Raw genomic sequence first — 23708 nt, 5'->3', positions numbered from 1 at the left:
ATCATTCAAAATGTGGGGAAGCTTCCAGAGCCACCACACACAGACGGATCCTGGACATGGACTGAACTGAGATGCTGACTTTATTTTCCAGCAGGACTTGGCATCTGCCCATAATGCCTAAAGAACCAAAACTATGTTCTATGACCAAGGAATTTCTGTGTCTCATTGACCAGCAAAGTCTCCTGACCTGAACCCTGCAGAAAATCTATGGGACATTGCCAAAAGAAAGATGAGACACATGAGACCCAGCAAAGCAGAAGAGTTGAAGGCCGCTATTGAAGCATCCTGGTCTTCCATTACACCCTAGCAAGCCAAAGGCTGATAACATCCATGTCACGCAGCACTGAGGCAGTAATTCATGCAAAAAGGGGCTCAAACCAAGTACTGAGTTCATATGCACGACTATACTCTTCAGATGGTCAACATTTCTATTTTTAAAACAGTTTTTTTTCCTTATTCTTTTTTTTATTGGTTTTTATTTTTGGGTTTTCATAAGCTGTAAGCTTATGATCAAAATTATAACAAATAAATGTTTGAAATATCTCACTTTGCATGTCATATTAGTTTCCCCTTTTAGGTTGAATTACTGAAATAAATTAAGTTTTGTGTGATATTGTAATTTTTTGAGTCTTACTTATATTTTGCTGGCAGATAAGAGACTTGATCTCATATCAACAGAAGCTGAAGGAAACTGACAGCTGGACAGGAAGACTCTCAGTAAGCTGACCACCTACGTTTGATTTACAATCTGTAAATGTCACATTATACTGGAACACAGAAGAATGCAGATTGAATCCATTCATACACGAAAAGCACATATAAACGCCAGAGATGTTTGAGCCAGTTTATCTTCTTACTCTGAGACCTCCATCCACTCAGCTAGTGTGACGACACCCACTCCAGGTGAACTTTCTTGATGTCTGAACACTAAACAGGCTAATATTAGAGTACATAGATACTTTATTTACGCAATAAAGGAAAACATTTACAAACAGATTGATCAGCAAGATGTGTCGAGAACATCTGCATTAATAGTCAGGTGATGACTTTGGGCTGTTGTCAACAAGCTCCTTGTTCAGGGTGGGCACATGGAACCAGGGGCCGTCTCCGGTCTGCCTCATCTGTCGACGCACCTCCAGCTGTGTGAGTCTGGTGATGATAAACAAGAAGCCATTAAAGAACAGAAATAAGAACAAGCGGTGAATCCAGGAACAATGTAAATAATTCTATTGTACGTAACCATGGTGAGGAGAAGAAAAAAAAACAACAAAATAATTTGACATGAACTTCATTTGATCAACAATCTACCAATGATGCTGAACACTGAAAAAAGTGTCTTTGACATCTTCAGCAGCAGCTGTAAAAATCCCTTGTGAGGGCTCTGCCATCAGACAATTAGATATATGAAACCTGCTGCATTAGGATCCAGATCTCACTCCCTTTGATGGGTGCCTCAGAGCAATCTGGAAATCCAACATTATAAACTCCATGTCCACATGTTACCAGACTAAAGACTGTTCAGGGTTCCCCATCTGAAGAGGGGAGGCACAGCATCAACATCCAACTTGTGGGCGACACTGACCTCATCATCACAAACTGCATCATGAAATGGCCGGGGTCTGTTCATGATGCTCGTATCCTGGGGGAGAGCGTCTTGTACAGAAAACTCCAAACCAACCGACAGGATGGCATCATATTAGGAGACAGCACCTCTCCACTCTTACCATGGCTGATGACCCCCTTTCTTGCCATTGCCACACCAGCCCAGGCGCGCTTCAACGCTGCTCATAGCAGAACGAGATGTGCAATCGAGCATTTAAATGGAGTTCTGAAGAGACGGTTTGCATGCTTTAACTACTTGAGGGTGGAACCACAGGGAGCATGTAACATCATATTGTCCTGCATAATGCAACCAGGCGCAATGTCCCTTTCTGTGACAATGTTGACACACCTGAGCCCTGTGTTGAGATACCGGCCCAACCTCTGGCTTTCTGTCGGAATGACACGAACGGGACGTGTAGTGAGGGATGCAATCATTAGAAATGTTTTTTTTTTTTTTACAGATTCTTGTCTGATTATGCAGTGATGAATAACAGGAAAATTGAATATTTTATTTGCGTATGTTATTTGATATGTTTGGTGTTTTTTTTTCCATGGGGACATGATGATGTCATGTTTTTATTCTTGCTTTACTACGCTGGAAGGCTTAATAGGTAGCCTATGCCTATTTTAACCACTTTATCACTGTAATAGTTAAACAAGTCTGGTGCAAAATACAAATATAAGCATACGCACCGAATAAAAAGTTCTATTAATTGATCAACTGTTAGGTTGTACCACAGTTTCTTCCTGAAATCCGCCTTGTAATCCAGCCCTCTGTTGGGATCAGGATAATCCTGTTTTTTTGGATCGTAGTTATCCGGATTCTACTCAAAAGTTTTGAACACCCCAAACTGAGGGTTTTATCCAGATAGCGACCAGGATTGGATTACGGGATTAAAATGTAAATGACAGACTGCTCATCATTTATTTGAAGTGCATTAGTCAGAAATGAAGCAAACATGCTACAACATGGTGTGGTTAAGTAAAGGAGAAGACGTTTAGATTACTAGCAAGCTGTGTGAGGCAGTTTCAGATCAATCAGAGCATTAACAAGTGCAGCTGAGTGGAGCTGCAGTTATAAACTGATCCAGCCATTTAACTTTCCCCATCCTAGTATACATGCAAAAGAAGAAAAATTAGTATGGCCAATCACAACGACATTAGGGGGTGTATTGCCACTTATCTTTTCTTTAACACACAGACCAGCTCACAAATAATTTAGCTGTCGGCAAGTTGTTTCTATGGCTAATGGTGAGCTTTGGAAAGTTTTACAGACCTTTTCTGAGGCTTTACTGTTTTTACAAAAAGTTGTGGTTATGTTTTGTTGTTACCAGCTTCTTCTTCTGTGTGCAGGCACACTCTGTTATTTTGAGGTCGAAACTAGTGATGTTACGTCTGACACAAAAGCCCCAAAGCCTGCATCGAGTAAAGGGGGCGTGTCCAAATGAAGCCTGATGCGAAGTCCGTATTGTTTTCCTGAACATCAAGTGACCAAAGACAAATGAGGCCTCGTTTTCCCTGATTCACTCAAGTGTCTCGTGATTCGGCTGCTGAAAAAGCCGCGGAAAATGCAAGAAATGCTCTGCGTAATTCCAGGTGACAGTGAAGTGATACAACACATGCAGCACTGAGTAAAGCAAAATACACCAGCGATGCAACTGGCCAGAAAGACTCAATACATTCACGGGGCTTCATTAAACCATCACTAGTCAAAACTGAAAGGTCTCTTTATACCTTGATATGTTCTTGTTATTTTTAAAACCAAACTGGATGTTTTAATGTTTTATTGGTGAATGTCGTGTCTCTACTTCTACAGACCTGTCTGTTTTGTAACAATTTACCATAAACACGGTTAAGATTTTAAAAAAAATATATGACTGTTGTGTTGAAGTTGATTTTAGTATTTTTGTTGTTGGTGTTGCTCCTACATTTTCTGGTTCAGGAACCCACTGCTGATGATTGAAAAAGTTAGTCCGAACTGCTGATTCACCCGTTCAAAATCATTTTGAAGGTCCTGAATATGACAAACATAATCATGTAAAAATTTTGGAGTTGCTATTTTCAACTTAACTTTATTGTTCCACTGCTGGAAAAACAAGAAACATCATTACATTACATTGCTTATAATAGATCCTTATTGTGATGCATCGTAGAAACTATTAAATTCAACACCCCTGGTCCTCATATTTATCACTGTGTGACAAGAGCATTCTGGTGTTTCCAGATTGGTGACAGAAAATAAAACCCACCTCATGTCTTCCTTTTCCTTTTCGATCTGGATTGCAGCCATCATCTTTTCATAGTCCTTCACAGGGGAATCATACAAGTTCCGTGCAATCCACCTGGTAATGGGATGCTGCAAAGACAGAACCAAAAAAAGAAAGAAAACTGCTTTAACCACAGTAATCTATGGGGGGAAATGTAGTCTCTCTTCTGTAAATATTTTGTATACAAGATTTATATACTTATTTTGTACACAAATAGTTTTTCTTCAGATTCAATGTGTTTCTTTCTAATACATCGAGTTCAGTGATGTGTGTGGGTTCCCCTGCATGCATTGTTTACAGCAAGGTAGTCGTGCTGCACAGCAATGTAGTGTTCTCCAGGGACAGACATGAGATCCTGCAGAGGTGCTACGAAAGAGTCACTGTGGGCGTTGCACAGGGACAAAAGTTTGGGAAAAGAAGACATCAATGCCATCACAGACTGCATAAACTTCTGTTTTGAGAACACTGCTCCCTCCAGGGTGATGCGGTGCTTCACAAACAACAAGCCGTGGATTATCCCTAATATTAAAGTTCTCCTGAAGGAGAAGGAGAGCTTTCAGATCAGGGGACAAGGAGGAGCTTAGGACTGTACAGAAGGAGCTGAGAAGAAAGATCAGAGAGGGGAAGGCCAGTTACAAGAGGAAGACAGAGGAGCAGCTGCAGCAGCAGAACATCAGTGGAGTGTAGAAAAGCCTGAAAACTATCTCAGGCATCAAAATGCCCCACTCACCAGCTTAGGGGGAACTGAATTGGGTCAATTTTAATCTGCATTTCAATAGGTTTGATCAAGCACCCATGCCTTTCCCCAAGCAGCTGCATTCGAACACCTGACACCTGGACTACCCCCCCAACACACACACACACAGCCCTTCACACCTCTGGCTCATTCTGCCATCAAAGCACTCCACATGTCCTTGGACCCAGCCACCCCCTCAGCACAGAGCCCCCCTGCCCACTCCTCTCCTTTACAGCAGCTCAGGTGAGAAACGAGTTGAGAAGAATCAAGGTGAAAAAAGCTGCTGGACCAGATGGCATGAGCTCAGAGTTCCTTAAGTCCTGCGCAGATGAACTTTGTTGAGTTATGGAGCATGTCTTCAACCTGAGCCTCAAGCTGAAGGTGGTACCACAGCTCTAGAAGACCTCCTGTGAGGTGACAGTGCCACAGACATTGCACACCAGAGAACTTAGCAACTACAAGCCGGAGGCTCTGATGAAGACACTGGAGAGACTGATCCTGAGACACCTCCGCTCTACGGTGGGACCCTCCATGATAATGATGGTGATGGTGTTGGATTTTGGCAGACGCCGGTCTGCTGTCCCCTCACCAGTGAACATCCAGGGAACGGACATTGAGAGAGAGGATTCTTATAAGTATCTGGTTGTTCGCCTAAATATTAAACTGGACTGGACTCACAACACAGATGCACCGTACAGAAAGGGTCAGAGCAGGGTCTATCTTCTGAGGAGACTGCAGTCTTTTGAATTGAAGGGGGCACTCCTGAGGACCATCTATGACTCTGTGGTGGCATCAGCCATCCTGTACAGTGTGGTCTGCTGGAGCAACAGCATCACAAAGTGGGAGAGGAAAAAGCTGGACAAAGTCATCAGGAAGTCCAGCTAGGTGACAAAAGGGTCCTGGCAAAACTGACATCCATGCTGGACCATGAGTCTCACCCCCTGCAGGATGCCCTGTCTGCTCTGGAGAGCAGCTTCAGTGACAGACTAATCCATCCTAGCTGTCTTTAAATGTTTTAATACATGTTTATGTACATATTATGTACATATATACATATACCCAAATTTCCCTGAGGGCTCTCCGAAGGGATTAATAAAGTATTTCTATTCTATATTTATATACTGTACATACTCATACTTTCACACCATATACTGAACATATTATCTTGTGTGTGTGTGTGTTCTTGTTTGATATCACCTGCATGCTTCTGCTTACTGCACCTTTACTGTTGTAAAAAAAGCAATTTCCTCACTGAGGGACTAAAAGTTTTTCTTATTCTTATTATTAAAACAATACAGACATTTCAGTTTTAAGGCAAAGACTATGGTATGCACCTTCTGTGGTTTTCAGTTTGAAATATAACACATACTTGAGTCTGTTCTGAAAGTATGTCTAAAAACAGATGTTCAGAGCAGTAAGCCAAGGAATCACATAAAAGAACTAATAAGAGGAAATACACACCTTGTAGTACTCCCAGTGCTCAGGTTCGTAGCCCTCAGGAATTTCAGCCAGCTCTGCCTCACCTACAAAAAACAGTATAACGCAGGTTTCATTCAGTTTGAACAGACTACAGCTGACCAGAATAGACACTGAAATTCAAAAACACATCTGTACTCACCAATGAAGATATTCACGCCTGTTATAAGGATAGCCACTGGAATACCTGTCAGCAGAGCGTAAAAATACTGTGGGGGGTAAAAACAACAACTCATTATTCTGTTGTTCTGCAGGAGTTCTATCCAAATTGCAGGTCTAACCTTACTACCTTGTATTCTCCAAACTAAGAGTAACTCCTCCTGCCATTAAACAATTATTTTTGGGAAAGTCCGGGAATAAGATCATGTTGGAGAACTTACCAATAAGCGCAGAAATCTCTTGTCATAATAGCTAGTGGCTTTGATGACAAACATTTTCTTTCCATGACCCCAACGGACAGCCACTATAAAACAGGTAACGAGTTGCTGCCAATTATATACATACATACATACATACATACATACATACTTCTTACATGATTACACAAAGTTATTGTTTATTGCATATCATGCTATTTACATGTATTTTTACTTAAAAGATCAGTGTCACTTTCCTGAACAAACAGGCAACTACGTAGACAAATTAATAATATAGTCAGAATAATCATATAATTAATGATACTTTATATAAGTACAATTCTTCTACAAGTATCCTGAACAATATTTATTGAAATCCCATTAATCTGTTTTCGTTTGAAATTATGTACTAAAACAAAATATTGTAATATCTGCATGCATAGTTACTGTATAATCTTACTAATTTCAATTTTCAAAACCGACATTTTTCCATAACTGTAGTACAGCAAATGACAATTTTATCCAATAAACCAAGTAATGAGCCGGTGGTCAAACTCTTGTAATGGTACAGAAAAATACCACACCACAAAAAATATTTTAACTTTAAAGCTGAAGTTATTTGTTGACAACAGGACATACTTTACTAGTTATTTCAGGCTAGCAGGCTAACAAGTCTCGGCACAAGGTCATAAGAGAAATGGGGCAACTTTAGGGTGAACAGTATGACCATTTAAACCAGCTGGATGTTTCTTACCTTTATCTGTTCGTTGGATAGTTCGGGTGAGTACATTTGCAGCAGTACAGCCAGATTTTGGTAGACTCAGTCTGGCTGCAAAGGCAGCAGCAGACCTTAGAATGCTCATTCCCACCATGACTGCTGAGGGACTACAGTCCAACAACGCGGGTTATGATTCGTCGAAGAGAAAGCGAAGCTAAAGCCACCATAATTGGTGAGGGCACAAAAGTAGTTTTTTTTTATTATTATTATTGTAATGTTATTTGTTTAAAATGTATATATACATTTTTATGGACTTCCAATAATATTTTGTTTTCATAAAGAAAACAGTAAATGGGCAAAATGCATGCTGGGTAAATTCGGAAGTAAGACGTGCAAGATGGCGGCGTCCTCTTCTGTAGGACGCGTTTTGACTCTTTGCAAGCAGTTTCAGAATGTTTTAAGGGTATCTTCAGCGATAAATATTCACCATTGTACTCGAAATTTAACGAAATGCCCGGACCATCTTTCCAGGTAAGAGCCAATAAAACAATTAAATATTATGGCTTTAGTACGCCGTCGTGTTTCAATCTACCGTTGACATGTTGATTCCCCAGCGACTGTCAACGATTGTGTAAATCAAATCAGTGTTTAGGAAGGATACGTTTTTAGTTTGAAACTATAGCAGAGTGTTAATGCAACCAGCAAGTCGTTTTATGTGTTTGCTTCAATGGACCAGAGAGTCGAGATATTTTGTAACGTGGCCATTGCTGTAGATCAAGAATGCCCAAGTCCGGTGCTCGTAATCTACCATCCTGGACTTTTTAGATGGACCCCTTCTCCGGCACACATAAAACAAATGGCTAAATTCCCTCATCCGCATGTCATTCAGCTCTGCATAGACCTGATAACGAGCCATTCATTTGATTCAGGTGTGGTGAAGAAGGGACGCACCTAAAAGTTGCAGGATAGTAGATCTCGACAACCAGACTTGGGCACCCCTGTTTCATGGTGTTTTCTCTGTGTAGCCGCAGGTATTTGTTTACCTAAAAGGAGTCGAAATAAGAAAGTCGTTCAGCTAGAAAATAGATAATTCAGCTTGTATTTGAGGACATAAACAAAAAATTAAAATGATGTATTGCATAATAAGCACACGTTTTCTCGAGTTAACAGCTTTTAGGGGTGTTTTTCAGTTTTCTTACTTGCTGAGCCAAGTTTTCAGACGGGCATTTTTCAGCCAGGTTTGTCAGAAACTACCTGGCTGTGAAATTTTAGGTGAAATTTGTAGTAGGTGTATGCAGATGCAGATTTGGCAAAAACTATATTGATTGTTTAGTTGTTTTCATGTATGTTTAGTATTTATTCTACTTGAAGTCACATAGTAAGGATTATATGTAAAAAACAATTTTTCTTGAAATGTTCTTTGAATTTTACACATTAAACTTATTTTACTTTAACCAGGGAGAAGTCTTCACTGGCTGCACCATCTACGATCACTCCCATCAGGTTTGTGGGTCAATATCGAGCTTTGCATACAACCCTCAGCCGGAGAGGCCTGGAGGAGTTTTTTGACCTCTCTGAGAACTGGGGAGAATCCACCGTGAAGTCAGGTAAACTCTTTTACAGCTTTCAGAGAGTATTGTGGTCACAATGTGTGTTTGTCGCCTGATTAAAAATACATTCTAGATTTTAATCCAGATCTAAAGCTGGATTTGCATCACAGGAGACATTGACAAAAACTCATGCAGATATCTTTAAAATATTTTTTACGACTAAAGCTTTGTAGGCACTTTTTTGTTTGTTTGTTTGTTTGTTTGTTTTCCTGCTGTAAAAGAAGTCAAATTTTTTTGTTTTATCACAGGAGCCCCATGGACAGCCAAACTACTAAGAACAAAGAGCAACGAGGACTTGCACAAACTCTGGTGAGCTGTGGACTGTGGTAGTAATGCTGCTTCTGGTGCTTCTAAGTGGAAAGACTCATCTGTGATAGTAACATTTATTTCTGTGTCAGGTATGTGCTTCTAAGAGAAAAGAACATGTTGCTCACACTTGAGCAGGAAGCAAAAAGGCAAAGGGTTCAGATGCCGAGTCCAGAGAGGCTAAAGAAGGTAAGTGGGATGCTAAACTGACGAGTCTGGGTCCCTTACTGCAGATTAAATATGATCGTTCCATAGTATCTGCAAAATTATGGAAGTTTATTTAAAAAAAACAAAACAAATAACTATGCACTCGCAGGTTGAGCGGTCATTGATCAGACTAGAGACGGTGGTGCTGGAAAGAGAGAATGCGCTGCGTTTGCTGCAGACAGGACAGGAGAAGGGCCGGCCCGGAGACTGGAGGAGGAACATTTTTGGACATGTCAGCTGGTGAGGACAAATTCTAGTTTATACCATGTGACGTATGAAGGAGGAATATCTGAAAAATGTTGTTCATGGATTTTACATTAGCAGTTTTTTACAATTAAAACCTGACCTGGATCTTATCAGAACTGCTGTTAAATCTTTAGTAGGTAGAAAATGAGATGCAACACCAGTGTGTGTGTGTATATATGTATGTGTATATATATTTATATTTATTAATATAATATAGATACATATATATTTTTTTTTGCCTCCAGGTATCGATTCAAAGAATATGCAATTCCCTGGTACATGAATAGAAGATACAAGCGCAATAGATTCTACACACCTTCATTTGTCCAGCCCCACATGAGGTAAGATGCATGTTTTTATTTATTTTTTATGTGTTAATCAGTGGTGATATGTAAAACTGGTACTTATCAACTTTTTTTTCTTTTTACAGGTTGCGCTTAGAAAAATACTTGCGGGAAAGAGTCAGGAAATCAAATCTAAGGAAGTGCAGGATTGCAAAATTAGAGAAGAAGTTTCCTCAAATGAAGGTTCCTGCATCGTGAAATGTAAACGTGGCTTTTTTTTATGTGAGGGGGATAAATGGTTTTACTACAGCTCATGTAAATTGCTGAAGGTCGCCTGACTGAATTATTCCATTTGTTAATCAGCCCTACAGGATAAATTATGTAAACCTGAAATGTTGTTTTCATACTTCCATGTTTAATGTTTGGAGCTCTTGTAACTCAAATACAAGAAACTTTGAATTAAAATAAGGATGTGCATGTATCAGATGACTTTTGCAAATGCAACAAAAAAGATAACAAAACATCACTTTATTTTTAAAAGGCCGTATGATGACAGTAGCAAGAAGGGAAATTTTATTTTCAGCTGACAATAGTGGGCACAGGCAGGGACTGACTGGCCTCTGATGATGAATTTCTGCTACACAAAAAAATAAAAAATTAAAAACAAAAGACAATATTCACACTGATCTGCTCTTCAAATACAGACCCTTAACACAATGGTAACCATGTCAATATTCTGACACCTTGTGCAACAAATTCTGTTTAGAAAATTGTATTTTCCCACCGTATTTAAACAAGCGTTTCTGATGATGCAATGTTTTCAATAACAAAAGATAAGGCAACAGACAGGATGTTGACAAAGGAACTTATAATGTGCATGTTTGATTCCTTAAATAAGTCCCAGACAGGTGTATAGACCAACTCCGTTTTAAAAACAAGTCATACAAAATGAGAACAAGGTGTTCAAGAGTCCAGGTCGATGGGGAAATGCTTTACAATGATCAACTTGTAATAAAGACAGTGCAGAGAAAGTAGTCAAATCAAGGACACTTCCTGTCCACACACTGCTTTCCTCCCTCCTCATACTCTTGTTTGGAGATCCACATCTGTTGGAAAGTTCCCTGGAAAACACAAGTACAGGAACTGTCACATTACTGTGCCAGGCAGGGATCTTTTTAATGCCACACCGATATAAAACACAAAGTGAAAAACTTATTTGTGAGTGATCTCATTTGGCTTCTGTGCGTCCTTACAAGTGATGCCAGAATGGAGCCTCCAATCCAGGCACTGAACCGGCGCTCCACTGTGGTGCTGTTGGCAATCAACTTCAGTCTCATGCTCTGTAAAATTACAAACATGTTCCAAAAAATAAACATTTAAAAAAACAGCAGTGTTGCATATAGAAAAAAAAAGATAAAAACAGCAGTGCATCATTTACTTTAACATTACCATAAATCATTGTATTTAGAGTAGTGGGGGCATTCAGTTTCTCACCGGAGGGGTTTTTTGGGAGAGTTCTCTGTTCAGTCGGTCAGTGAAGCCCTGAATGAGTGTGTTTCCTCCAGTCACCACCACACTGCCATACAGACCCTAAAATGCACAAAAGTCTCAAAGTGAGTTTGTGATCTTATCACACTCGCTGAAAACAACACAAGAACACTGTCATCATCTCCCAAACAAGCTCCCATCTGAGATTAACGTCTGGAGGAAAACAAATAAATTAGATATTAGAACACACCCGTGTGGCTTTTAAAATCTCTTAAAAGATCATCCACACTGCTGCTTAAGTCCAAAAGTTCCAGGAGAAAGCCTGGACAGTTTATTCTGGTCTTTTTACCCCAGTTGCTGTTCACACAAGCACATCAGCAGGAGAAGGTTTGTAGCTTTTAACTCTCCTGGCTGGAAATGTGAGGGAGGAAGTGCAAGGGAACGCGTGATGTGGAAATTGTGTTTCCTTAACATTTTGACGTTAGAAGATGATGTTCCTTGTGTTGGTACAGGTTTTGGAATTTATACGTATAGTGTGGAGCAAGCAAAGAGCAGTATACAGGTCAGCAAAAAACTTGATATCGTTGAAAATTCTGATACTCACTGGCCGGATGTCAATGTCACACATTCCCACACTAGTCGTCACCACATGGCCAACTCCTAACATGGTGTTTCCTGACAGGCCCTGAAAATGATTTATCAAAAATAAAAACATTTAAGCTCCTCAGAACCAAGAGGCTGCTCTCCTTAGTCAAAGAAGTTAAAGTGAATGCTCCGCTGCTATGGCTGTTAGCGCTTATCTCTGCAATCACATTGAGGTTAATGAAGCATGACGAGGGAGCACGCACCTTGGCATTCGAGGGGTCAAACAATCCCTCTGGGATCTTTAACCTCTCAGCCCCAAAGTCACAGTTGTAGCCGTTGGGTAGTTCATAATGCACTGTGGGCATCTGGGCTGCAACTCTGAGGGACAACATGAGTAACTTGTAAAAAGTTTAATTAAAGTAAGTATTCCATGCAGAAGCCTAGAATAATGTGACTGCTATAAAATAAAGCACACTTGTCTGATAACCCACCACTATTTCCATTTTAAGCTTAAACTGAAAACTATGTGGTGAAAATCTTTAAAAGCTTTGTGAACCTGTGGCTTTTTTAGGTTTTGTTACTGTGGCCTTGTGTTATTTTCCAGTGCTTTAAGAGGCCAGAATAAATGGCAACTTGAGATATTATTCTCTAAACAAAGTAGGAATTCATATGATGATGCCATCTCTTACTGTTCATCATATGGAGAGTCCGACACCTGCAGCACCGACGCCTGAAAGTCCTGAATTACACACTGCAGACAGTAATGCAGATTGGATTGAGGTCATATCCATCAAAAAAATGATCATAACTGTGCTGCAAAATAAAAACGTTGCTGCTTACATTACACATATAGTTGTGCCAAGAGCGGGTGACTTGAGGTAGTTTTTCCTTTTTCTTCCAGCTGGCTGGGGACCCCTCACGCACTGCATCCTGTAATAGGTTCACATGGTCATTTCTTCAGCAAAGCTTGTGTGAATTTGTAGTTAAAATAATCTAAAATGTGTTATTTACCTTTGATGCAATCATATAAGGGGGAATTATTTCAACATTTAACTCCTGAAACAGCTCCCTGCACTGCATGCTCATGAAGTCACCGGCCAGAGGTGACTTGACAATGCCTGTCAGAGAAAGTAAATCAACTCAAGACTCACAGAACTCAAAAATACCACATTCTTAAAGTTCATTGGGAAAGGTGAAGGGCTGAGTCTGAAAGTTTATGATTGTCTGTATAACAAAAACAACTCAAATTTAAAACAAGTTGACATATTACTATGATTGTCATCTGCCAGATTAGATTTACTACAGAAACTGAGATCAAACTGAGTTCAAACTGAGAAACTGAGTTCTGAGCCAGATCTGTCCCTGTCCCTGTCCCATGTCCCATCTGCATCCAAAAGACAAAGACGGTGTTCAGACAACCTCGAGACAGAAAACCATAGACTAATGCATGATGCAGCGGTTGATTTAGATTCATTTATAAAACAAAACTTGGTTTTATCAAGATGATTTCAAACATAGTGAACGCAGACCAAATAAGGAAGGGAGCTGTAGAGAATATCAAAACTCCTGTGGGTCACAAAAGACTGCTCTTGTGGAACAATGGAAAAAATAAAGCTAACAGAAAAGTGGGTGAACTGAACATGAGATTCTTGCTCCAACCAGCGGATGGCAACAAAATACAAAGAGAAGATGAACTTACAGACGTGGGATTCAAACTTATTATCACTGAAGTTTGATCATGAAGTGATTCCCTGGTTTACATGTAAAACATTTAGCTTTGTTCTTACCGAGTGAGTAATTAAAAATAAATGGTCACCTTGTTGCAAGACGTAGCCATCATGTACTGGAATTGCTGTGGTGTGCGTGGCTCCACTGTCGAGGACCAGGCCTGTAGACCGGCCATTGGCAAAGCTTAAATGCTCAAAGTAAAGGAAATGTGATGTAGTTCAACTTATATAAAAAGGTACATTATTAGTTAAGCAAATCTGTCATAACAAAACATAAGCTTGAAACCATCACCAAACCACAGGAAGATTATTAAATTAACCCAGCAAATTCTGTCACATCTTTTTGTGGATGAGATGAACCAGTAAAGGATACGCAGACAGCACAGCTGATTTACAGAGGAAGAAGGCGGGAATGTTGTAATGCTCAAACATCAACTCTGTTAGTTTCTCTCGTTTTGCTCGTGTGTTCCACTGCAAACACAAAACAGACGTTAACCCACTGACAACAAACTGTCCCAGTCAGACACTCTTATTTATACAGTTTGTTTCCCTGTAGTGATGAGGACCAGCACAGAAACTAACAACACTTCAAATCCTGGCCTTACCACATCTTCATTACAGCTAAATCATTGATTATCTTTCCATGACTCTGGTTCAGCAGCAAGTTGCTGTTTGCCAGTCACAGAATATAAATCAGAGACATTCAAACTCCAACTCAAGGAAAACAGAACTCACCGAAGCCTCTGACATGAGAACAGGATGGAGACTGGGTTCAGATTTGAAGTGCATCTTGTATGTGTGATCCAAAATGGCCTGGAAACTGTCCCAGTCCTCAACTATGGACAAGGTAGAAGAGGAAACAAGGGCACTGTTAACTGAAAATGCATGACAATTCTCTGTATTTATCTTGACATCATATGAAGCAAAAATCCCACATCAGTTTTAGGGAAATTTACATTATTAGTTATTACTAGTAGTTATAGGAGTTACTAGAAATTTATATATGTAGCTCTAATCTTTCCACAAACAGATATTAGTATACAGCCATATGCTCTTACTGTATCTCTGCACTGTAGTTGTGGCAACAAAACACAACATCATAAAACATGTTTTCTCTTTTATCATAATTTTGACTGGGTCAGCTGGCAGAGAAATTAGAGCAAATTTTTTTTTTTTTTTCTTTTTGATAATCTGAGCAGCAGGCACTGATGTTCCAGGTCAGCCCTCTAAGGGAGCCTGTGGTCCCACAGCGCTGTTCTGCTGCAATTAAGATGGGTGTCACACTCATCTCTAAATAGCCACACAGCCAGACTCCACTGGACCAGATCCTGATGAGCATCATCAGCTAATTTGGTGCATCGGGACACTTGCTAGATATCTGCCCTGGCTAACACCTGCAATGCATTTCCAGATGAATGCACTGAATTATGCTGAAACCAGTGGTGGATATTAGGACAACAATCACAACTAAAGGCTCCATAATCTGCTGATTATATCCTAAATATTTTATATAATGTTTATTGCAATACAAATAAAAACCTAGGAGATCTTTGTCAGTTTGGTTAATTAATTTGAAAAATAGTTCAAAACCCAACTATATTTAACTGAAAGAAATAAACCAATGGAACAATTTCAATGTTTGGGTCAACAAACACTTAAATAAACATTTTCTTTCCAGCTCCCATTTCCTGTCCATGTTGCACCTATTTCTTGGTAATACAGTTCTACACTTTAAAACATTTGGAAAAATGATGCCATATTTAATTCTTTTTGCCATCCAACACAGGATACAGGCTATTGCCATCTCTTACTTTAACTAGTGAAAAGCTCTTCTGTTTGCTTTTTTGTCTAGAAAGGACAAGTCACTGCATTACTCCTTGAACTTCAATGGCTACCCATTAAATTCAAGTCATGCTGCTTGCCTAAAGAGTGCCTACAGGGTCCACACCAAATTATTCAAACTGGTTTAAACCAATTTCTCTCTTAATGTATACACAAGTTTACTTCTACACAGAAGCAAGAATGTTTGTACTCATTTGTTAACAGCTTTGAATAAAAGCACCTAAAAGACAGAATGTAAATAAAAAACTGTAGTAGACATTTAAACCAAATGAGTGACTAATTAACTCACTACAAACAAAGTAGAACACCTCCACACATGTTTAGAGGATCATTCAACAACGTATAGAACTTCAATCAAGCAGGAAGCACGCAATAATTGTAGGAAAATACATCTAAAACCCAGTGGTGCGCCTCATATTGAGCTTTGGATTTAACATGCACAGTTTAGACAAGGAAGGAAAATTAAGAGCACGTGCAGACGGCCATGGCTGTAAACCAAAGATGGAGAAGGGCTTGTATTCTCTTAAAAGCACATTAAATGAGCAAGCTCTTGATAATAAGCTGCCTTGGGCTTCAAATAATCTCATCAATATTCATGATAAACATCAGTCATATCAATGAAGGTTGTGACGAGCCACACCAAAATAGTCTTAATTATGAATATGGATCAAACAGATTGGGTTATTAATATTCATTGCTGGGTTTGCATCACAGACCAAAACCAAAACATTGTATCCAAACAACCAAATATGTTCATTTTTCTAACCTAAATGTCTCCTATTCCAATTGTTTTTATTTCATTCACTCAGTTATGTTTGAATCCTGCTCGTCTGCACCATCACTTAGCAATTGATCATTTTCAGGTCACAGAACAGGGCAGCAAAAAATATGAAAGCGCTACACTCACTCATGCCATTTTTCAGCGGAGACATGACTTCCATGTTCTCTCTGGGTACTCTTAGCTGATTGGTATCGATGTAGTAGGTAGTGCCGCTCTGCTTGCCCTTGTCGCCATCTGTCTCCATAGGTGTGCTGCCATCCTCCCGGTCAAGAGTCACGCCGATCACTGTGGGGAAGTCCGCCTAAGCCGAAACCAAATGAAACAGAACACCAAGTGGTTGAAAACACACTCTCATACAACGTGCTTTACAAATAACAGCTTCCTGACAGTTTTAAGAAAAAAAAAACATATCGGTGTAAATACTCTGAGTGAACAAATTCCCGTTTTTGTGAAACACTTGACTTTGGTACTAAAACGTTAAGCAATGCTCATCTGCCTCATTTAGGGAATAAAAAAGAGAAGACCACAATGACATTACATCCGTTTGGAAATTCTAAATAGTACCAGATTTAAATCTAATGAGTCCTAGTTTGTTTTAACTTATTCATCATGGCAAAAAAAAAATAATAATCATTTTCATTTTTCTGCACATTTTTTTATGTTTTTAACTTAAAGTGGAGACGTACGCAAAGTGTTTTCAGGACATAGTTTCTTGGGGTGTTTCATTGTGATGGCAAAGTTGCATTGAGATGAATGTCTAATGGGATCAGCAGATAAAATCCAAAAGGTAAACATTAAAGATTGCATGGCTTCAAGATATTACACAAAACCACCTAGCTGGCAGATTAATGAGGATGGATGGCAGTGGTGGTGGACAGCACACAATTCACTGACAAACCAGGAAAGTAGAGAGAATAAGGAGTAATGGGGGCAGTGTTTATGTAATAAGATTTGGTTTGCCATGACCAAAGCAGTTTTGAGATATTCCACAAGCTGTGCAAAACCAATGTCAGATTGACTACTGAAAATCTATTAAACTAACTCTGATGCTTTACTATATCCACACCATCAACCTCCAACTAAAGCACAAAAAACTCTAAACCAAGGCAGTGCTCCCAAAAATGATCTAAACTCAATTACTGCCGTCCGTCTCTTGGGTGACGGTCCTCATTTCTTGACACTGGTGGACCCCCAAAGGGAAGATGAATATGCTCGGAGGAAGAAAAGGCACATTAGTTAATTAGGTCATTTCAATCCACTGATCCACTTACCTTGGGACAGTCTTCTCCTGCATAGCCAGCTCTTACAGAATAAGAACCAATGTCAAACACCAAAGCTCCCACCTCATCTGCAGAAATGAGGCAAGAGTTTAAATTAGAATTAAACTATTGGGACACACAATATATAACAAAACTACAGATAACTCAACAAATAACAACAATAGTTTGACTCTGGCTCAATCAACTTAAGGAATTAAGCCTAAAAATTTTCTGTCTTGCAATACATCTTTATTATTGTTAGAATTAAATACAGACCAGGGACTCAAATAGTTTTTCTTTCCTTAATTCATGCCTGCTCGACACAAATCATCACACAGAATATAAAAGTGATACAATCAATATTTACAACTGAGAGACTCAAACTGAACTAAACTGAGATCATTACAGTGGATCTACTGCTTTTTACCACAAGTTCAAGGACAGGTGGTAATTATATGGCCAAGCAAACTCACAAACTCACACAGTGGTGAGAAAATGAAAGTGCACCGTCCTTCAATACTAAAGTTTTATCAGGAGAGAGTTTTATTCTGATCAGGAGAGAATAGTGATAACATGATATCAGAATTTTCTGTATTAGTCATGGAGGAATTTTGGGCCACTTTTCTTTACAGCCTTGCTCCAGTTCATTGAGCTTTGCAGCATTTGTTACTACATAGCTCTCTTATGGTCTTATGCTTGATACCACTACCCTGCACCAAGACCTGATTCTGGCCAAGGTTTGGGTGTTGTACAAATGGCCTCATTTTTGACTCCTGAATGGTTTACAAAGGAGTTCCAGATAAGCCAAACCCAAACCATCAGCCAGTACTCCACAGTACTTCAGCTGGTATGTGGCATTTGTACCATTGTGTTGTCTTTGGTTTCAATACTAAACATAAAAGGTGTCACTATTGTAAGATAGTCAAAAATATCGCTAAGACATTTTGACTTCAAAAAGGACAAGCAAAATGTATAAATTCACATTTCTCTGAGCACTGCGTGGTCTGACTTTGCGTTGATGGGACATCCACTCCTTGAGTGGTTGGTAGATGTCTTGAATGTGTTCCACTTGTGAATAATTTTTCTTACTATAGAATAATATTTTGTGTGTGTGCACGTGTGTTTTATTATGGTTTCATCTTTTCATCTTGGATTGCAACAAATCTGTAATGAAAATTTAATTGAATTAAATAGAATTAACTCCAGTTTGGAAATAGTCTTATAACCTTTTCCAGCCTGGAGAGCAGCAGCAATTGCAACTCTCAAGATCATTGCCGATGTCTTTCCTCCTTGGCACGGTGTACATAAAGGCCTAAATGCTGCAGGGCAGCAAACTAACAAAACTTCAAGTACATTTAATTAACAGCACCTGGCTGCTACTTACATTTTTTATTTTCATGGATGCAGTGAGACTGTAATTGCCTTTTCCTCACGCTGCGTCTGCATTTTGGCTCAGTCTTTGTTTAGTGAATGATGAAATGGTGTGATTTCTGTTTTTTTAATGTCCTGATATGTAAAATTTTTGCAGTGAAGAGGGTGTAATTGCTTTTCCGCATAACTCCAAATGTGCACTCAGTGCTAGAAACACTGATACATCTAGTCAATCAAAGAAATAAGACTGCCTTTATGATGTGCAGCCAATGCAGCAAAACAAAGGCCAATATCAAATGTATAAAAACCAAATACTGGACCATCATATATCATCATAAATTTAAATTCTGTGTAAACTTGAACTTTCATGCAATTGTCAGCTGATACCCTACATATATTACAACGAATGCCCTTCAGATTAGTTAATACAAAGCAACAAAGCAATCGCAAACTTCCAGATCTATTCAATATAAAAACTTTCATTTTAAATTGTACTTAAGTTTTAATGTTTCCAAAATAATTGTTTTTTTCCATCATAAATTCTGTTTATTAAATGCAGTAATACATTAAAAGTCACATACAATCACATACACCAGAGTATTGAAAGAAACTGACAGTAACGTATATTTTTATTCCAGTTTTCTTCTATCATAAACAGTTACAACAGAATGCCGTTAAATTCAGATCCTGTGCAGCCGACCAGTCTGATAAAATGTTCGCATTCTCTTAGAAATACAGATATTAACAGAAGGGGAAAAAAAAGACTAAAGTGAACTGTACAACTTGATTTTGTATCCCTTATTTCCAGTGGATCATAGTGAGATAAATGGAAACATTAAACCTATTATTGTATCTACTAGGTTGAACACGATGCATTCATAAACTCAATCAGTCCAGTTTCATTCATTTCTCAATAGCTACCGGTGTTCCTTAACCTGACTATATTACAAACTAAACCTTAGCCACTAGGTAAGGAGATTGAAGCAACAATATAGTTTACGCATGCTTAAACTGGTGACTAACGATATAAGAGGAATAATGTACTTTTGATTCACTGTAAAGCTAAACGTTAGCACGGCTAGCTAGGCATGCTAACCAGAAAGCCTGCTAATGCTACACAGAACGGGGCAACGTGGAAAACAGGTCAGTTTTATATGAATCATAAGGTTTCACTCACCGCCTCCATACACTCCGCCACTCATCCTCTAAGAACTTCACACCAGCAATTAATTGATAGAAGTGATAACAACAGGATCACAACCGCTACACGGGTAATCACAACAAAAGAATTTTGTTTAGCATGGACGGACCTAACAAGTGGGCGCCACAGTGCGTCGAGGATGTTGTCCAATCAGAATACAGCACAACAGCAGTACTTCCGTTCAGTGACTGCAAGTACTTCCTTACTCTGGAGTGGACGTGGCCCTGCCGACTTCGTATCTATGTGAGTTTAAAAACTGATTAAAAGTGGCATTAACTTGCTTTCGAAGATTATAGACTAATGTGCATGTGGCGTAATCGCAGGTTATGCAAAACAAAGCTGATATTACTGAGTTTAAACTGCGGGACCTTGAGTCACGGTCGTAGACTCTACGGGATTGAGCTCGACGACCATGCTGCAAAAGGAGAAACACTACCATACAGACACCCACGTGTTTGAACTTTAAAAGTAGAAATCTCAAATGAGTCCTTTAGTTGATATGTTGCAATATCGGAGATGACATTGGTCTCATTGCTGAAATAAATAAGTCTGTGTCTGCAGCCTTGTGGGTGTCAAATTTGGATTAATTGCGCAAGCGCACACGGGTGTTAAAGGTTGAGTAACCAGCTGGACAGTTAGTCTGGGAATGGTAATATGTCTGGATAACCTTGGAGACTGTTTAAAGGTAAATCTGCATTAAAAATGCATAAATAAAACAGCTTGTAGCTTAAGTATGGTTAGATTCAAATGGTTGTGATATGTTGACATTTTAAATGTTTCTACAGGCAAAATTTAGATAGTTGCATAGCCCAAGATGACGTCAAAAAGTGTGTTAACCTAACAACAAACCTATAAAAAAGATTAAGTTTATACATATTATTTACCTCACAGCAGCTGAAGCCAATGAATTTTCAACATTTGGGCTGCTTTAAGATTGATTAATCGGTTAACTCCCTGATTGAGTGTTTTAGCTTTATTAATATTTCAAACTTGAAATGTACATCATGTATCAAGTTTTACAGAAAACAAATAACAAAGGGTGAAAATGGAGAAATGTCTTTATTTTGTTGTCAGGTTAACACCTTTTTAGAAACTTAATTTGCTGTGACTCATGTGCACTCTATCCTGCACTGGGTTATAACACCCAAATGAGATTGTAAGTTGTAACTGGCATTTTTTTTTTTTTTTTTTTTTTTTTTATCGTTTTATGTAGTTACTTACAATTTTTAAAAACGAGTATATCAGTAAATAATAAATGCTTGAAGTCTTATGCAGACCTGAATGTTGAGAGATCTTTTTTCTAAACAATTTATGAATGACCTTCTAACATGTTAATTAAACTTTAATATGCTTTTTGTTTCCAGCACTCATGCAGCGCTGCCTGACTCTGACCCTTGCCCGGCACAGCAGGTTCCTTTTAAGATATAAATTTCCATCTGTCCACTGCCAGCAGTCAGCAGCCATGTCGGGTCTTCTCATCAACCAACCCAAATACTCATGGCTAAAAGAGCTGGGTTTGTCTGAGGACAACCATGGTGTATACAATGGAAGCTGGGGAGGCAGTGGTGAAGTTGTCACATCCTACTGTCCTGCCAACAATGAGCCTATAGCTAGAGTTACTCAGGCCACGTTGGCAGAATATGAAGAAACTGTCCAGAAGGCTAGGGAGGCCTGGAAGTTGTGGGCAGATATTCCAGCTCCAAAACGAGGAGAGATTGTGAGGCAGATTGGGGATGCATTAAGAAAGAAGATCAAAGTTCTTGGAAGCTTGGTATCTCTAGAAATGGGCAAGATCTATGTTGAGGGAGTGGGAGAAATTCAGGAGTATGTTGATGTCTGTGATTATGCTGTTGGGCTGTCTAGAATGATTGGTGGGCCCATGCTTCCTTCAGAAAGACCGGGCCATGCCCTCATTGAACAGTGGAATCCAGTTGGTCTTGTTGGCATCATCACTGCCTTTAACTTCCCCGTGGCTGTCTATGGCTGGAACAACGCCATTGCTCTGACCTGCGGCAACGTCTGCCTCTGGAAAGGTGCCCCAACAACCCCCCTCACAAGTGTTGCAGTTACAAAGATTGTGGCTGAGGTGCTGGAGCAGAATAACTTGCCTGGTGCTATCTGCTCCATGACCTGTGGTGGCGCAGATATCGGCACTGCCATGGCGAAGGACGAGCGCGTGGATCTGGTGTCTTTCACTGGGAGCACGCATGTTGGCAAGATAGTGGCCATGATGGTGCAGGAAAGATTTGGGCGCAAGCTGCTAGAGCTTGGTGGGAACAACGCCATTATCGTGTTTGAGGATGCAGATCTGAGCCTTGTGGTGCCTTCTGCTGTCTTCGCTTCCGTGGGAACTGCTGGTCAGCGTTGCACCACAACCAGAAGGCTGATGCTGCATGAGACTGTCCACGACAAAGTGGTTGAGAGGATTGCCAAGGCCTACAAGCAAATCCGTATTGGAGATCCATGGGACCCCAGCACCCTCTATGGTCCTCTCCACACCAAACAAGCCGTGGAGCAGTATCTAGCAGCCATTGAGCAGGCCAAGCAGCAGGGCGGCACTCTGATCTGTGGAGGAAAGGTGATGGATCGTCCTGGAAACTATGTGGAGCCCACAATCATTACAGGACTGGCTCATGACGCACCCATCGTCCATACTGAAACCTTTGTTCCTATCCTCTATGTCCTCAAGTTCAAGACAGAAGAGGAGGCATTTGCATGGAACAATGAAGTCAAGCAGGGTCTGTCCAGCAGCATTTTCACCAAAGATATGGGCAGAGTTTTCCGCTGGCTGGGCCCCAAAGGGTCCGACTGTGGTATCGTGAATGTCAACATTCCCACAAGTGGAGCTGAGATCGGAGGAGCTTTTGGTGGGGAGAAACACACTGGAGGTGGAAGAGAGTCTGGCAGCGACTCTTGGAAACAGTACATGAGGCGCTCAACATGCACAATAAACTACAGCAAGGATCTTCCTCTGGCCCAGGGCATCAAGTTTGAGTAAAACCTTCAAGTGACTCACTGCTCAAAATTCCTCGAGCATAAAGGACGACACTAAATACTTTTAGTAGTGTTGCCAAATGCATGCAATACATTTGTCATTGTTTTGTTGCATTCAAAAAGGTCAGCTTAAATTTACAAAAAAAAAAAAAAATGTTTGGAATAATTTTGGTTCTGTCTTTAGTTGTTGCTATAGATACTAATCCTGGATTTGAAACTGCTTCAGTTGTTTTGTGTTAAAAGTTAAATCCTGTTTCCTCCAAATCTTAGTGTGCACTTTTCTACAAGCACTTCAAAGGAGAGCTCGAGAATCATATAATTGTACCTGATATACTGTACTTCATACTGTAAAAAAAAAAAAGAGTAAATAAATCTTGTTTATTTTGGGAAAAAAAAGTGGACATTATGATTTTTTTTAGATCAAATTGTACCATATAGCATTGCCTGACAATAAATACAATTATCTAATTTTCACTAAATAAAATGTACTAATTAAACACTGGCTGTTTACATCTCATTTACCACTTAAATAGACTAAACACTGCATCTATATCATTCAGAGGAGCACATATTAGTAGGCAGAGTATCTATGGGCCATTTCAGCATGTTTTCCCCTTGTGTAAACTGTCAGAGTATGTTAGCATCATGGAGG

The 23708-nt window shown here is 39.6% G+C and overlaps 4 protein-coding genes across 4 annotated transcripts; 2 read left to right on the top strand and 2 right to left on the bottom strand.

The window, feature by feature from the left end:
- Positions 1-942: 942 nt before the first annotated feature.
- Positions 943-7349, bottom strand: ndufb5 (NADH:ubiquinone oxidoreductase subunit B5). The gene is made up of 6 exons (XM_042006797.1): positions 7192-7349; positions 6462-6544; positions 6224-6290; positions 6067-6128; positions 3852-3958; positions 943-1149 (listed from the first exon to the last, which is right to left on the bottom strand). Exons 1-6 carry the CDS (start codon positions 7307-7309, stop codon positions 1029-1031), a joined length of 558 nt encoding a protein of 185 aa, XP_041862731.1. The 5' UTR covers positions 7310-7349; the 3' UTR covers positions 943-1028.
- Positions 7350-7525: 176 nt separating this feature from the next.
- mrpl47 (mitochondrial ribosomal protein L47) lies at positions 7526-10289 on the top strand. Its single transcript, XM_042006796.1, has 7 exons — positions 7526-7686; positions 8614-8762; positions 9014-9074; positions 9164-9260; positions 9388-9518; positions 9770-9865; positions 9955-10289. Exons 1-7 carry the CDS (start codon positions 7553-7555, stop codon positions 10064-10066), a joined length of 780 nt encoding a protein of 259 aa, XP_041862730.1. The 5' UTR covers positions 7526-7552; the 3' UTR covers positions 10067-10289.
- Positions 10290-10364: 75 nt separating this feature from the next.
- actl6a (actin-like 6A) lies at positions 10365-20199 on the bottom strand. The gene is made up of 14 exons (XM_042006793.1): positions 20039-20199; positions 17503-17579; positions 16358-16532; positions 14344-14444; positions 13982-14079; positions 13698-13792; positions 12893-12999; positions 12722-12811; positions 12571-12632; positions 12145-12259; positions 11901-11981; positions 11303-11398; positions 11062-11148; positions 10365-10929 (listed from the first exon to the last, which is right to left on the bottom strand). Exons 1-14 carry the CDS (start codon positions 20061-20063, stop codon positions 10849-10851), a joined length of 1290 nt encoding a protein of 429 aa, XP_041862727.1. The 5' UTR covers positions 20064-20199; the 3' UTR covers positions 10365-10848.
- Positions 20200-20217: 18 nt separating this feature from the next.
- Positions 20218-23558, top strand: aldh7a1 (aldehyde dehydrogenase 7 family, member A1). The gene is made up of 2 exons (XM_042006792.1): positions 20218-20305; positions 21427-23558. The coding sequence occupies exon 2, from the start codon at positions 21432-21434 to the stop codon at positions 23058-23060; it is 1629 nt and encodes a 542-aa protein (XP_041862726.1). The 5' UTR covers positions 20218-20305; positions 21427-21431; the 3' UTR covers positions 23061-23558.
- Positions 23559-23708: the final 150 nt, after the last annotated feature.

The sequence above is a fragment of the Melanotaenia boesemani genome, chromosome 14 (genome assembly GCF_017639745.1).
Source record: "Melanotaenia boesemani isolate fMelBoe1 chromosome 14, fMelBoe1.pri, whole genome shotgun sequence".
Taxonomy (NCBI): Eukaryota; Metazoa; Chordata; class Actinopteri; order Atheriniformes; family Melanotaeniidae; genus Melanotaenia; species Melanotaenia boesemani.
This window is presented reverse-complemented; position numbering and strand designations above follow the sequence as displayed.